Below are 12452 nucleotides of genomic sequence, written 5' to 3' on the forward strand. Positions count from 1 at the left end.
GGTGGTGGGCAAATACCCGCCAATCCACCCGGCTGCCCGCCAAAGAGCTGAGGGTCAAACCTACTAGTAGCCCTGAACAGACCAACAAAATCTTCCAGGCTCTAAGTGTCCACGAGTCAAAGCACATAGAATCATAGGAGTTGGAAGGGACCACCAGGGTCATCTAGTCCAACCCCCTGCAGAATTCAGGAAACTAACAACTACCTCCCCCCACACACACCCAGTGACCCATACTGCATGCCCAGAAGATGGCCAAATGCCCTCCCTCTCATCATCTGCTTAAGGTCACAGAATCAGCATTGCTGACAGATGGCCATCTAACCACTTCTTAAAAACCTCCAGGGAAGGAGAGCTCACCACCTCCAGAGGAAGCCTGTTCCACTGAGGAACCGCTCTGTTAGAAATTTCTTCCTAATGTCTAGACGGAAGGATCTGAGAAAGGCAGCTTTGACTCACAAAAGCTGGAAAATGTTGCTGGTCTCTAAGTGCTACTGGACTCAAATAGTGCTACTGGACTCAAATGTGGCTCATTGGTAGAGCATTTGCTTGGCATGCAGAAGGTCCCAGATTCAATCCCCAGCATCTCCTAGGCCAGTAGGTGATGTGAAAGACCTCTGCCTGAGAACTTGGAGAGCTGCTGCTTTAAGAGGGGAGTGGACATATTCATAGAGGAGAGGGGTATTCATGGCTGTTAGTTAGAATGGATACTAGTCATGCTGCACACCTATTCTCTCTAGTATCAGAGGAGCATGCCTATTAGTTTGGGTGCGGTGGAACACAGGCAGGATGGTGCTGCTACAGTCTTCTTGTTTGTGGGCTTCCTAGAGGCACCTGGTTGGCCACTTTGTGAACAGACTGCTGGACTTGATGGGCCTTGGTCTGATCCAGCAGGGCCCTTCTTATGTTCTTATGTTCTTATGCCGGTCTGAGTAGACAATATTGACTTTGATGGACCAAGGCTCTGATTCAGTAGAAGGCAGCTTCATGTATTCATGCGTTTGTTGCACATCATGCATAGAATCACATGATTGCAGCCTTTCTGGGCTGTGTTTTAATCCAAACACCTAGGGACCAGTGAGCATCAGTCACTCATGACGAAAAGCAAAACAAAACGGTGAGCTGAACATGACGGCAAGCTGCTGGAGATGAGCTGAAATGAAATTGTTCCAGCAGAGAAACCAGAGGGGGAGGAAAGGGTTAAAGTTTCCCTCCTTCTCTCTCCTCCTCTTTGAAAAGGCAATCCCAGAGCCTGCATTTGCAAAAGAAAAAAGCAACTGTGATGTATATTTGAGTCTTGGAACTGTGATCCATGGACTTTCTGCAAGCAGCAAATGTTGCCTGTGCTCAGCTATAGAGATGTGGCCAACTCCCGCTTTGGTATGCAAAAATGTATGAGTCACATTTTGTAAATCAACCCAACAAATGTTTCTGGGGAAGGAAACAACCAACCTTAATTATCTGGAGGAAGGTTTTGGGGGGTGGGTATCTTTAGAGAGGAAGACCCAACAAGAGGTAGATTGACTCAATCAAGGAAGCCACAGCCCTCAGTTTGCAAGACCTGAGCAAGGCTGTCAAAGATAGGACATTTTGGAGGACGTTGATTCATTGGGTCGCCGTGAGTCGGAAGTTGCTTGACGGCACTTAACACACACACATTTTTAGAGAAAAGTAGGGTAGGAATCAGGAAAATTACATCATGCCATCTTGAAATAGCATACCATTTTGTAGTAATTTGAACACATGAAGCTCTCAAAAGCTGACACCCTGGAAGTCTTGTTGGTCTCTAAGGTGGTACTGGATTTGAATCTAGCTCTTCTACTGCAGACCAACACAACTACCAACCTGAAACTACCTTGGTCCATTTTGGTCAGCAATTGTCTACTCAGACTGGCAGCAGCTCTCCAGGATCTCAGGCGGAGGTCTTTCACGTCACCTACTGCCTGGTCCTTTTCAACTGGAGAGGCCAGGGATTGAACCTGGGACCTTCTGCATGCCAAGCAGATGCTCTACCACTGAGCCAGGGCCCTTTAAATTTAAATTTCATATTCTCCCAAAGACAGCCTTTGCACAACATTTCAGTGACAGAGAGGCTAGAACACTTTCCCCTGGCACACTAGTGTTCCACAAGCGGGGAAGGGCTAGTGTTTCACATTGGTAGAGCCATGGGGCCATGTCTCAGAGGTTGAGCATCTGTTTGGCATGTATAAGGTCCCAGGTTCAATCCCCGGCATCTCCAGTTAAAAGAATGAGGCAACAGGTAATGGAAAAGACCTCAGCCTGAGACCCTGGAGAGCCGCTACCAGTCAGAGTAGACAAAACTGACCATGATGGGCCAAGGGTCTGATTCAGTATCAGGCAGCTTTATGTGCTCACATGTTCACAAGCCAGGTTTTTTTGTCTGTGACTCCCCCTCTCTGCCACATAGTATAGTCCAACAAGAGCTATACCACATAGTCCCTCTGATGATCTCATTCAGCCCTGAGACACTTTTAGGAAGCATGCCCTACTATTTTTGTCATTTGAGCAAGGCAACTTTCAAGTGGATCTAAATAGTGTTATTTTGGTTTAGACCCTGACCACAGGATTTCTTCATCGGACTTTGACTTCTCTCTGTGCTCTCCCCAGATGCCCACAAATTCATTGACTGCGAAAAGGAAGGGTTTTTCTCTCTGCATCAACGCCGAGGGGCTATCAAGCAAGCCAAGATCCACAACGTCAAATGTCACGAGTTCACTGCCACCTTCTTCCCGCAACCCACGTTCTGCTCCGTCTGTCACGAGTTTGTCTGGTAGGGCTTTTGGGGTTTCCCTCGGCCTACGGTCTGTGAGCCCTGAACTGGGCGGCCCAGTCTAGCCCAATATCATCAGATCTTTGGAGCTAAACAGTCGAAGACGGGGGCTTCCAACCCACCACATCCTTGTAAGGAAGATTAGATCTCCCTGTCCCTAGATCTGGGACTTTGGAATAAATCCCCTTCTGATAGTTTGACTGAAACTGGGTTTGGACTCTTACACGCTCAGTCGAACACACCAATAAACGCAACAGGCTTTATTGCAAAGATTTTAAAAAATAGGTTCAGGCTTAAGCATAAGACAGGAATAAGCCAGTGCAAATAAAATAACAAAATCTAACATACGCTTACAGACGTGAAGGTAGGCAGGTTAAAATATCTCCAGATTAGCATAAGTACTAAAGCAGCAGGCAGGAGATGCGGCAAGGTGGTCCCTGGCTCATTACTGGTCTTGATGTTACTATTGGGCCATGCATGGAAAAACTTGTGCTAGATGCTTGTGTATGTAAAGTGCTGTCAAGCCGACATCACAGAATCATAGAGTTGGAAGGGGCCATAAAAACCATCTAGTCCAGCCTGTTGGAAGTGAAGGACTTTTTGCTGTCTCTTAACCTCAGACTCCAGAAGGGGACAAGACTAGTGAGTCAGAGAGATAGAGGGGACAAGACACTGGGGCATCCTTTCTCTACTGCTTTGAACTATCCCTTTGATGTGTAGATTGCTACTCTTACAGGAACTTCCTTCCTTCCTGCTTCTTCCTCACCTCCTCACACACACTGGCCCTCTTCTCCATGTTGCCACCATGAGGGAAGGATCCACGTCCTGGATCTCCCTCCATCCTAGTTAGTTAGAATAGATTGGGAACTATATTTTACTCTATCCTATCCAGAAATGAATTTCCTACAATAAATGAAGTATAGGCTCCTAGCAATTTTGTCCCTGGCACACACACAGGTTTGAATGGGCTTCTCTGCGCATGATAGCCTTGTGCGCTCTGCTAAATTAACAAGGATTTTGGCATAATGAAGCCCTCTTAATCCAACACAACCCCCTGCTTAATGCAGGATCAGCCTAGAGCATCCCTGACAAGCGTTGGTCCAGCCTCCACTTAAAGCAGGGTCAGCCCAGTTTAGGACTCTGATAGGAGACCACCAAGAAAGTCCAGGGGAGCTATGCAGAGGCAGGCAATGGCCAACCACCTCTGTCCATCTCTTGCCTTGACCTGGATGGCCCAGGCTAACCTGATCTTGTCAGATCTTGGAAGCTAAGCAGGGTTGGCCTTGATTAGGACTTGGATGGGGGACCATCAAGGAAGTCCAGGGTAGCTACGCAGAGGCAGGCGATGGCAAACCCACCTCTGAATGTCTATTGCCTGGGAAACCCTACAGGATTGCCGTAAGTCGGGTGCGACTTGGTGGTACTTTCCACCACCACCACCACCATGGTCTGTGCAGGAGGGAAGAGGCTCTGATCGGCTTGTCCCTCCAAATGCCCCCCTCTCGGCTTACTAGAAATGCTACCACAATCTGTTTTACCGCTCAAAATGGCCCTCCCCCAGCTCCAAGCTGTATAATAAATTAAGAAAAAGGAAGAGAAACTCCAAACAATGCAATATATTGAGAAAAGGGAAGAGAATCTTGATTTATTACAGTCTGTCAAGTGTTATAACTTACCAAGGAAGAATGCGGAGCAACGTTACAGAGGAGGGCATGAAGTCCCACCTAGCCAGTTGGCACCTCCAGGCTGGGAAATTCTTGGAGATTTTAGAGGTAGAACCTGCAGAACGTGGGGTTTGAGGAGGGGGGACCTCAGCAGGGTATAATGCTACCAAGTCCAAAACCGAAGACATTTTCCCTTACCCACGAACTAGAGATAGTGGAAAATGTCTTTGGTTCTTTATTCTGTCATCTCTTCCATTATCCTTTCCCTCCTTTTCTATAGCTAAGCAACCCTAGAAATTATCCTAAATTTCACATCCTACAGTCATGTTTTCTGGGTCCTCACACACTGCGCTAGTTTCTGAAAAGTTTAATTTTCATTCATCACCTTCAATATATATGACTTGCAGAATCTGTACTATTCTAACACCTTTTCCTCCGTTTTTATTCCAGGGGTCTTAACAAGCAAGGCTACCAATGCAGACGTAAGAGACTTCATTATATTACATTTTTATGTATTATGTAATTACATTATTAATGTCTAATTATTTTCATTACTATTCATATTAATTACTGTAGCTGATGTTGCATTACAGGGGACTCCAACCTTTTTGAGCCTGTGTCCACCTTTGGAATTCTGACAGAGGGAGGTGGGCGCAGTCACAAAATGGCTGCTGCAAGAGGTGGAGCCAAACACAAAATGGCTGTCGCAAGAGGTGGAGCCAAACACAAAATGGCTGCCGCAAGAGGTGGAGCCAACCACAAAATGGATGCTGCATGATGTGGAGCCACACATAGAGAGGAAGCCCAAATATAGGGGGAAAGGGGGATAATTTTTTAAAAGACACTGGAAAAGAGGAGTGAGAGAGAATCAAACCAACACTATGGCAGCTGCCCCTGAAGGGACATTATTATAATCTGCACTGTCAATCAGATCTCCAGTGGCCAATCAGAAGCCCTGTTGGGCAAGTACCTGACCTGGTCCTGCCCACTTTCTAACTACACTTGGTGGACACCAGGAAAGTTGTCAGTGGACAGCCAAGGGTACCATATTGGGGACCCCTGTTGTAGTACCTCTTGGATGTAACATGGAGAGGACAGAGGCTTTTCAGCTGCAGGTTTTTGCTCCAACTTGGCTTCTTAACTGCATCGGTTTTTCCCTTCCCTTACACACAGTATCATTTAGTAAAAGGTAAAGGTAGTCCCCCGTTGCAATCCCAGGAGGTCTTCTTCAAATGATGCCAGGAGACTTTTCTCTTTCCCCAGAATGCAATGCTGCCATTCACAAGAAGTGCATCGATAAAGTGATTGCGAAGTGTACCGGATCGGCGATCAACAGTAGAGAGACCATAGTAAGTATCGGAATGATGCCACGCCTCAGGTGTCATTGGAGGCAGCCCATAAATACGCTATCCAGGAAGAGTTTCAAAACATAGAAGTATTTTAAACCCATCATAGAATCATCGAGTTGGAAGGGGACATAGAGGCCATCTAGTCCAACCCCCTGCTCAATGCAGGATCAGCCTAAAGCATCCCTGACAAGTGTTTGTCCAGCCTCTGCTTAAAGACTGCCAGTGAGGGGGAGCTCGCCACCTCCCTAGGAAGCCAATTCTATTATTCTATGTTTCTAAAAGTTTGCATGGTTGTTGGCTTTTGGGGGGGAACCTAATGTGTTCTTCCAGCTTGCTAGTCCTGGGGAGGGGGAGGGGTCTACTGGAACCCTGGAATTCTTGCTCAGCTGCTCTTGCAGAGCCGGTGTGGTGTAATGGTTAAAGTGGTGGACTCTAATCTGGAGAACCAAGTTTCATTCCCCACTCCTCTACCTGAAGCCAGCTGGGTGACCTTGGGCTAGTCTCAGTTCTCTCCAAACTCTCTCAGCTCTGCCTACCTCACAGGGTGTCTGTTTTGGGGAGAGGAAGAAGATTGTAAGCCAGTTTGATTCTCCTTAAAAGGTCGAGAAAGTCGGCATATAAAAAGACTACTCTTCTTCTTCTGAGTTTAGAAATGTGAACACCCTTTCAAACGTACAGTCATAAGGGCTAGAAACTCGACATTCTCAGGTTGATTGTGATGTCTGGCACCACTGTCTGCATGCTTTCTATACCCATGTAGAATCAGGACTTGGTCTTGGCAATAATAATATTCTGCTATTCTTCCAAAGGGCTCAGACCAGCATTGCTACAGTTCCCAGGTGGTTTAAGGCTTTTCCACACTCATTTTAATCGCTTCTAAGTTCCTGTTTCTTTTGTGGGGTGTTCAGTTCTGCATGTGTTTTACTCCGTCTACAGGATGATTCGATAGCAAGCAGATTTAAGTCCATCATATCTCCCTGCAGATTTAAACTGCAGGTTTTTATGCCAGACTTAAAAATGTGATATTGAAGCGACCACTAGAGGGAGCAAAACACATGCAGAACTGGAAAAAAAACCCAAACAAAACAGGAACTGAAAAGCAAGGAAAATGCCAATACAGACAAGCAAGATCCAGGTGAGCTTTTCTTTAGCAACAGACATGTTCCTTCAGGCATCTCTCTTTCTTGCAGTTCCACAAGGAAAGGTTTAAAATTGACATGCCTCACCGCTTTAAAGTGTACAACTACAAAAGTCCGACCTTCTGCGACCACTGCGGCACGCTGCTCTGGGGCCTCGCGAGGCAGGGCTTAAAATGCGATGGTGAGTCGAGAGAATGATTGGGGCTATCAGGTCTGCAGAACGAAGATGCAGAATTTCAAGATTTCAGTCCCTTGGTTGGCTTAGAACCGGCCCTGCCCTGGCCGGAAGTGCAAGATGTCCTGAGGGATAGTAGCATCATCTCTGAATCAAGCAGCCCTGTATGTTGGGGGTCTTTCACCCAGCCTACCCCACGAAAAAAGACTAAAAACAAAACAACAGCATACAGGCTACCAATCAGCATCAGAAAGCTGGTAGTTATCTCAACGCGCTCACTGGTAATTGCCAGCCTGTATAAGGGTCGGCTTGCAAAAGGTGGAATGTGTCATAGAATAGCACTGGTGTAATAGCAGGCAGTAATTGCAGGCAGTAATCCCAATAGTAGGCTTGTGCCAAGATGAATTGCAAAGGCGGGTTACTCTGATGCAGAAGTAACTGATTGCTGATTTAGAGCACGTTGAGATAACTACCAGCTTTCTCGGCTGTTTAATTGGGACTATTATCTGCACCGTTGGTAGATTTATGTATAGCATTACTACTTGCTTATCTAAGGGTTATTCTTATTGTACTTGATGTGCATATATTTTGAGTGGTTGAATCTGTAATTGTTATAATAGACATAATTATTACAAGCCAGTACTTATTTAAGGCAGTTGTTTTTCTTTGGGTCTGTCCAAATTTGATGCTTATTTGGTGGCCTTTATGCTGTTGTTTTGTTGTTAGGTATTCGTGTTTCAGCATTTGGTTTTTTTCCTCTTTTGCCATAAGAACATAAGAAAGGTCCTGCTGGATCAGACCAAGGCCCATCAAGTCCAGATGTCTGTTCACCCAGTGGCCAACCAGGTGCCTCTAGGAAACCCACAAACAAAACTAAAAAAGCCAACTAAAAAAGCCACCAGGCTGCCACCCAATTGGGGAGGGAGTTCCAACACTGAGGACAAAGGAATGGGCAAATGAACTCCCTGCCCCTGGCACTATTTCCCTGAGATAGGGTTGCCAGCTCCAGGTCCGGAAATTCCTGGAGATTTTGGGGGTGGAGTCTGGGGAGGGTGGGGTGTGGGGAAAGGAGGGACTTCAGCAGGGTATACAGAGTCCACCTTCCAAAGCAACCATTTTCTTCAAAGGAATTGTCACCTGGAGATCAGTCGTCATCCCAGGAGATCTCCAGCCACCACCTGGAGGATGGCAACCCTACCCTGAGAGAAATGCCCCCATACACCCCAAACTGCTCTTAGGTCTGATTGGGACAAAAATCAAAAATCTCATGCAAAATCGGTGTCTCTGGTGTTTTGCCTCGCTCCTGAAGCTAATACCGGGGGGGGGGATCATTATCAGATAACAGAATTTGGGAAAGAATTGGGGGAAAACCTGTCCTGGCATTAGGGCTGCCAAACCAATGTTGGGCATCCCAGAGGGACAAAACAACATGATGCATTTTTTTAATGAGTCGGGTCCAGGGGGGAGCCCCACCTCTTCCCCCCAGCATTCTCCTGAGCCACGCTGGACCCCCACCGGGTTTTTCCACAGTCTTGTTTTCCTTGCTTCTAAGATCCTGTTGAAGAAAGGGGGGATTCTATTTCCGCACGTGTTTTGCTCCCTCTAGTGATTGATTCGATATCAAACAGGTTTCTGCAGATTTAAACTGCAGGGTTATATGCTGGACAGAAACCTGTGTTGTATTGAATTGACCTCTAGAAGGAGCAAAACGTGCAGAACTGAACACACCGGAAGAAACAAAAGCTTAGAAGCAAGGAAAACGAGAATGCGGAAAAGCCCAGACTTTCCCCGCAGCTGTTGTGTGGCTGCAGGAAAAGCAAGTCAGGGCCAGGAAACATTAAATATGTATATTGTGTAGTTTGGTCAAAAGAAATGTACATAGCAAAGCACAAGGAAAATGTGTATCTGGTAGCATCTAGGTTGGACCCCCCTGACTCAGTGTCTTCTTCTCAGCCTGTGCCATGAATGTCCACCACAAATGCCAAACCAAAGTGGCAAACCTATGTGGCATCAATCAGAAGCTCATGGCCGAAGCGTTGGCACTGATCGAGAGCACACAGCAGGTGGGTAAGCAATACAATTCTGTGGCAGCTCAGCAGAGGGCAGAGAGGACTGGGGCATACTGTCTGATCATGGGGAATGGCTCTGGCAAATGGGGTCGGCAGGGGAATTTGCCCGCTCAGGAAACTTCTGCAGCGCTTCCAGAGGGAGAACCATCGTAGATGAATGCCCAGAAAAGAAACAACATGAGGAACAACAGATTGGCAGTTCTAAATTTGGAGACAGAGAAAGTACCAAACTTGAGGTCACCCATTAGATGAGGGATTAGGATCTTTCATGGTTGTTGTTGTTTTTTAAGCAGCCATGGGGGACCCAGTTCCAATACCACTGAGAGATTAGTTTAACACACACACACCGGTGAACTTCCCAATCTCTGTTGCATTCCCCTTGGGAGTCACAGGGACAGGGGGAAGGGCTTTTCCACATTCTCATTTTCCACACTTCTTAAGTTCCTGCTTCTTCCAGGGGAAAGGGGTGTTTCCTGTTCTCCATGTGTTTTGCTCCCTCTAGTGGCCAATTCGATATCACACAGGTTTATGTCCTGCATATCTCCCTGTGGAATTAAACAGCAGGTTTTTATGCCAGACATAAACCTGTGTGATATCGAATCGACCACTAGAGGGAGCAAAACACATGCAGAACATGAAACACACACACACTCACACAGAAAAAAAACAGCAATTTACAAGCAAGGAAAATGTAATAAATAAATAAAATGAGAATGCGAAAAAGCCCTATATTTAAATAAAGTAAATGTTAACAGAGATGGCATAAATCTCCTTCTCCATTTCATCCTAAGGAAACTATAGCCTATTCTGCCTTTGAAATGTCTCACTGAGTGGGGTGGTAGGGAGAACATAACCCTCTATTATCTGGAAGCTATCCTTTCTTTGAAAGTTAGAAAGTTGAAAACGGAGTTGAAAATGGAGTCTGCGCTGCAGACTTGGTTAAGTGTGGGGGAGTGTATCTAATCATCAGTCTAAGGTTGCCAACCTCCAGGTGGGCCTGGCGATCTCTCAGAATTACAGCTGATCTCCAGGCGATCAGTTCTCCTGGAGACAACAGCTGCTTTGGAGGTGGGCACTATGGTATAATATCCCACTGAGCTCTCTCCCCTCCCCCGACCCCACCCTCCCCATTCTTTACCCCGAAAACTTCAGGAATCTCCCAACCTGGAGTTGGCAACCCTACACAAGTCCCTCAGAAGCAACAGCAGATTTTGCCCATTTTCTAAGGTTGTTGCTTGCCTGTCACCTTTCAGAATTCAGATTCTGTTCTTGTTTCCCAAGCCAGATGCAAAGCTTTCAGCTTGTTTCTTTTCATTCATCCTCTTTCCTCATTTGCCAAATGGGTTCTAGCCACACCCTAAGGATATGTCCCACATTCCAGTATCAGGGGCTAAAGGTAGAGGTAGTCCCCTGTGCAAGCACCGGGTCATTACTGACCCATGGGGTGTCACATCCCGACGTTTACTAGGCAGGCTATGTTTTCGGGGTGGTTTGCCATTGCCTTCCCCAGTCGTCTACACTTTATCCCCAGCAAGCTGGGTACTCATTTTACTGACCTCGGAAGGATGGAAGGCTGAGTCATCCTTGAGCCAGCTTCCTGAAATCAACTTCCGTCGGGATCAAACTCAGGACTAGAAACTTGTTATAAAGAAAAGAAAAGACAGGATTCTCAGGGTGGGGAGTTCTGCACTCAGATTCTATATTTGTGGGGTGTTTGCAAATCTGTGATGTGGGTGTGTCTTCTCTCTCTCTCTCTCTCTCTCACACACACACACACACACATACACACACACACACACACATATATATGAGCCTGTCCACCAGGCTCGAAGTTTGCGTGATCCGGAGCAGATTATGCGAGAAGGACCGCTTGAAATTCTCTCCCCTGACCGAGACGCATCTTCCACCCCTTCTGTGCCAGGCCCCCCAGTGGGGAAAAAAGGTATTGCATTTTATCCTTCCCCCCCCCCCCAAAATGAGTTACTCCCTCCATACAGGGGACTTCCCCTCCCACCCCAACATATATTGTTCCCTGGCTTTAACTATTTCCCTGCCAGATTAGAAGGAGACTTACAGTGTAATCCTAAACAGAGATACACCCTTCTAAATCCACTGAAGACAATGGGGTTGGAAGGGTGTAAGGATTGCATTGTAAATGCAATCTGAAAGTGGGGGGGGGAGAGAAATCCAAGCCTCGGTTTTAAAAAGCCTTTCTTCTGCTCAGAAAGAGCTCCGTGGAAGTGGGAAGCAGGAAGCACTTGAATCCCCGCCTCTTTACACGCTGCTTTGTAATTGGCTGTGAGAGAAACCAAGCTTGCATGTCCCGCGCTTTGCCTTTTGCATGGGAATTTTACCCGGGCTGAGCTCAGGGGAGGGGGGAGAATCGGGTTCACAGAGGAACGGGAAGTCCCAGGATTTGTGAGGGCTGGCAGCGAGGTCATCTCTAATGGAGGGAAAACTCATGCATAACTCCAAGGAACAAATGAGACAGACCGGGGGCAAACGCGAGTGAAAGTACCCATGCATAAACGACCTTTGTCGTGAGCAGAGATTTTGGCAGCAGTACTGCAGCTTCCCACTCTGCTCCACGGGGCTTCTACTTCTAACGTCCCTGGAGACTATTTTTATATGTTCTGTGATGCCTTACAGAGCCTCAAGGTATCTCCTGGGAATCTCCAGCGGAAGACATAACAGGCTCTGATTCTCCCGTGGTGCCGGAGCCGAGGATAGATCTCCGACCTGATCTGCCAAAATTAACCATAGATGATTTTGTCTTGCACAAAATGTTGGGGAAAGGAAGTTTTGGCAAGGTACGTCGGGAAAGAAAAAGGAGGCAGCAAATTCTCTGGGGTGTTGACCTTTCAGATACACTTAACCAAAGGGCTGGTTCCATCTTTTGTTCCAAAAGAAACATTTCGTAAAATATATAAACGGGCATATTCTCTTTCTAACTTACCATGCCAGATACAAACCCTTGAACAAAACAAACACATGAAGCTTCCTGCTACTGAATCAGACCCTCGGTCCATCAAAGTCAGTATTGTCTACTCAGACCGGCAGCGGCTCTCCAGGGTCTCAGGTCTTTCAAATCACCTACCTGCCTAATCCCTTTATAGAGTCCATCCATCTCTTGTTGGGTCCTCCTCTTTTCCTGCCGCCTTCAACTTTTCCTAACATGGTTGTCTTTTCCAGTGACTCCTGTCTTCTCATAACTAGACCAAAGTACGATAGCCTCAGTTGAGCCATTTTAGCTTCAAGGGTCAGTTCA

General features: G+C 46.7%; 1 protein-coding gene across 1 annotated transcript in view; it reads left to right on the top strand.

Moving 5' to 3' along the window:
- The window catches only part of PRKCQ (protein kinase C theta), a 39095-nt gene that overhangs the window by 11429 nt on the left and 15214 nt on the right, over nt 1-12452 (top strand). Inside the window, exons 4-10 of the mRNA XM_056846112.1 lie at nt 2626-2788; nt 4903-4934; nt 5716-5801; nt 6992-7121; nt 9069-9178; nt 11009-11126; nt 11834-11994. Of these exons, the coding sequence (XP_056702090.1) occupies nt 2626-2788; nt 4903-4934; nt 5716-5801; nt 6992-7121; nt 9069-9178; nt 11009-11126; nt 11834-11994 (800 nt within the window). The remainder of the gene's footprint in view (nt 1-2625; nt 2789-4902; nt 4935-5715; nt 5802-6991; nt 7122-9068; nt 9179-11008; nt 11127-11833; nt 11995-12452) is intronic.

This window comes from Euleptes europaea, chromosome 3, assembly GCF_029931775.1.
Source record: "Euleptes europaea isolate rEulEur1 chromosome 3, rEulEur1.hap1, whole genome shotgun sequence".
Classification (NCBI taxonomy): Eukaryota; Metazoa; Chordata; class Lepidosauria; order Squamata; family Sphaerodactylidae; genus Euleptes; species Euleptes europaea.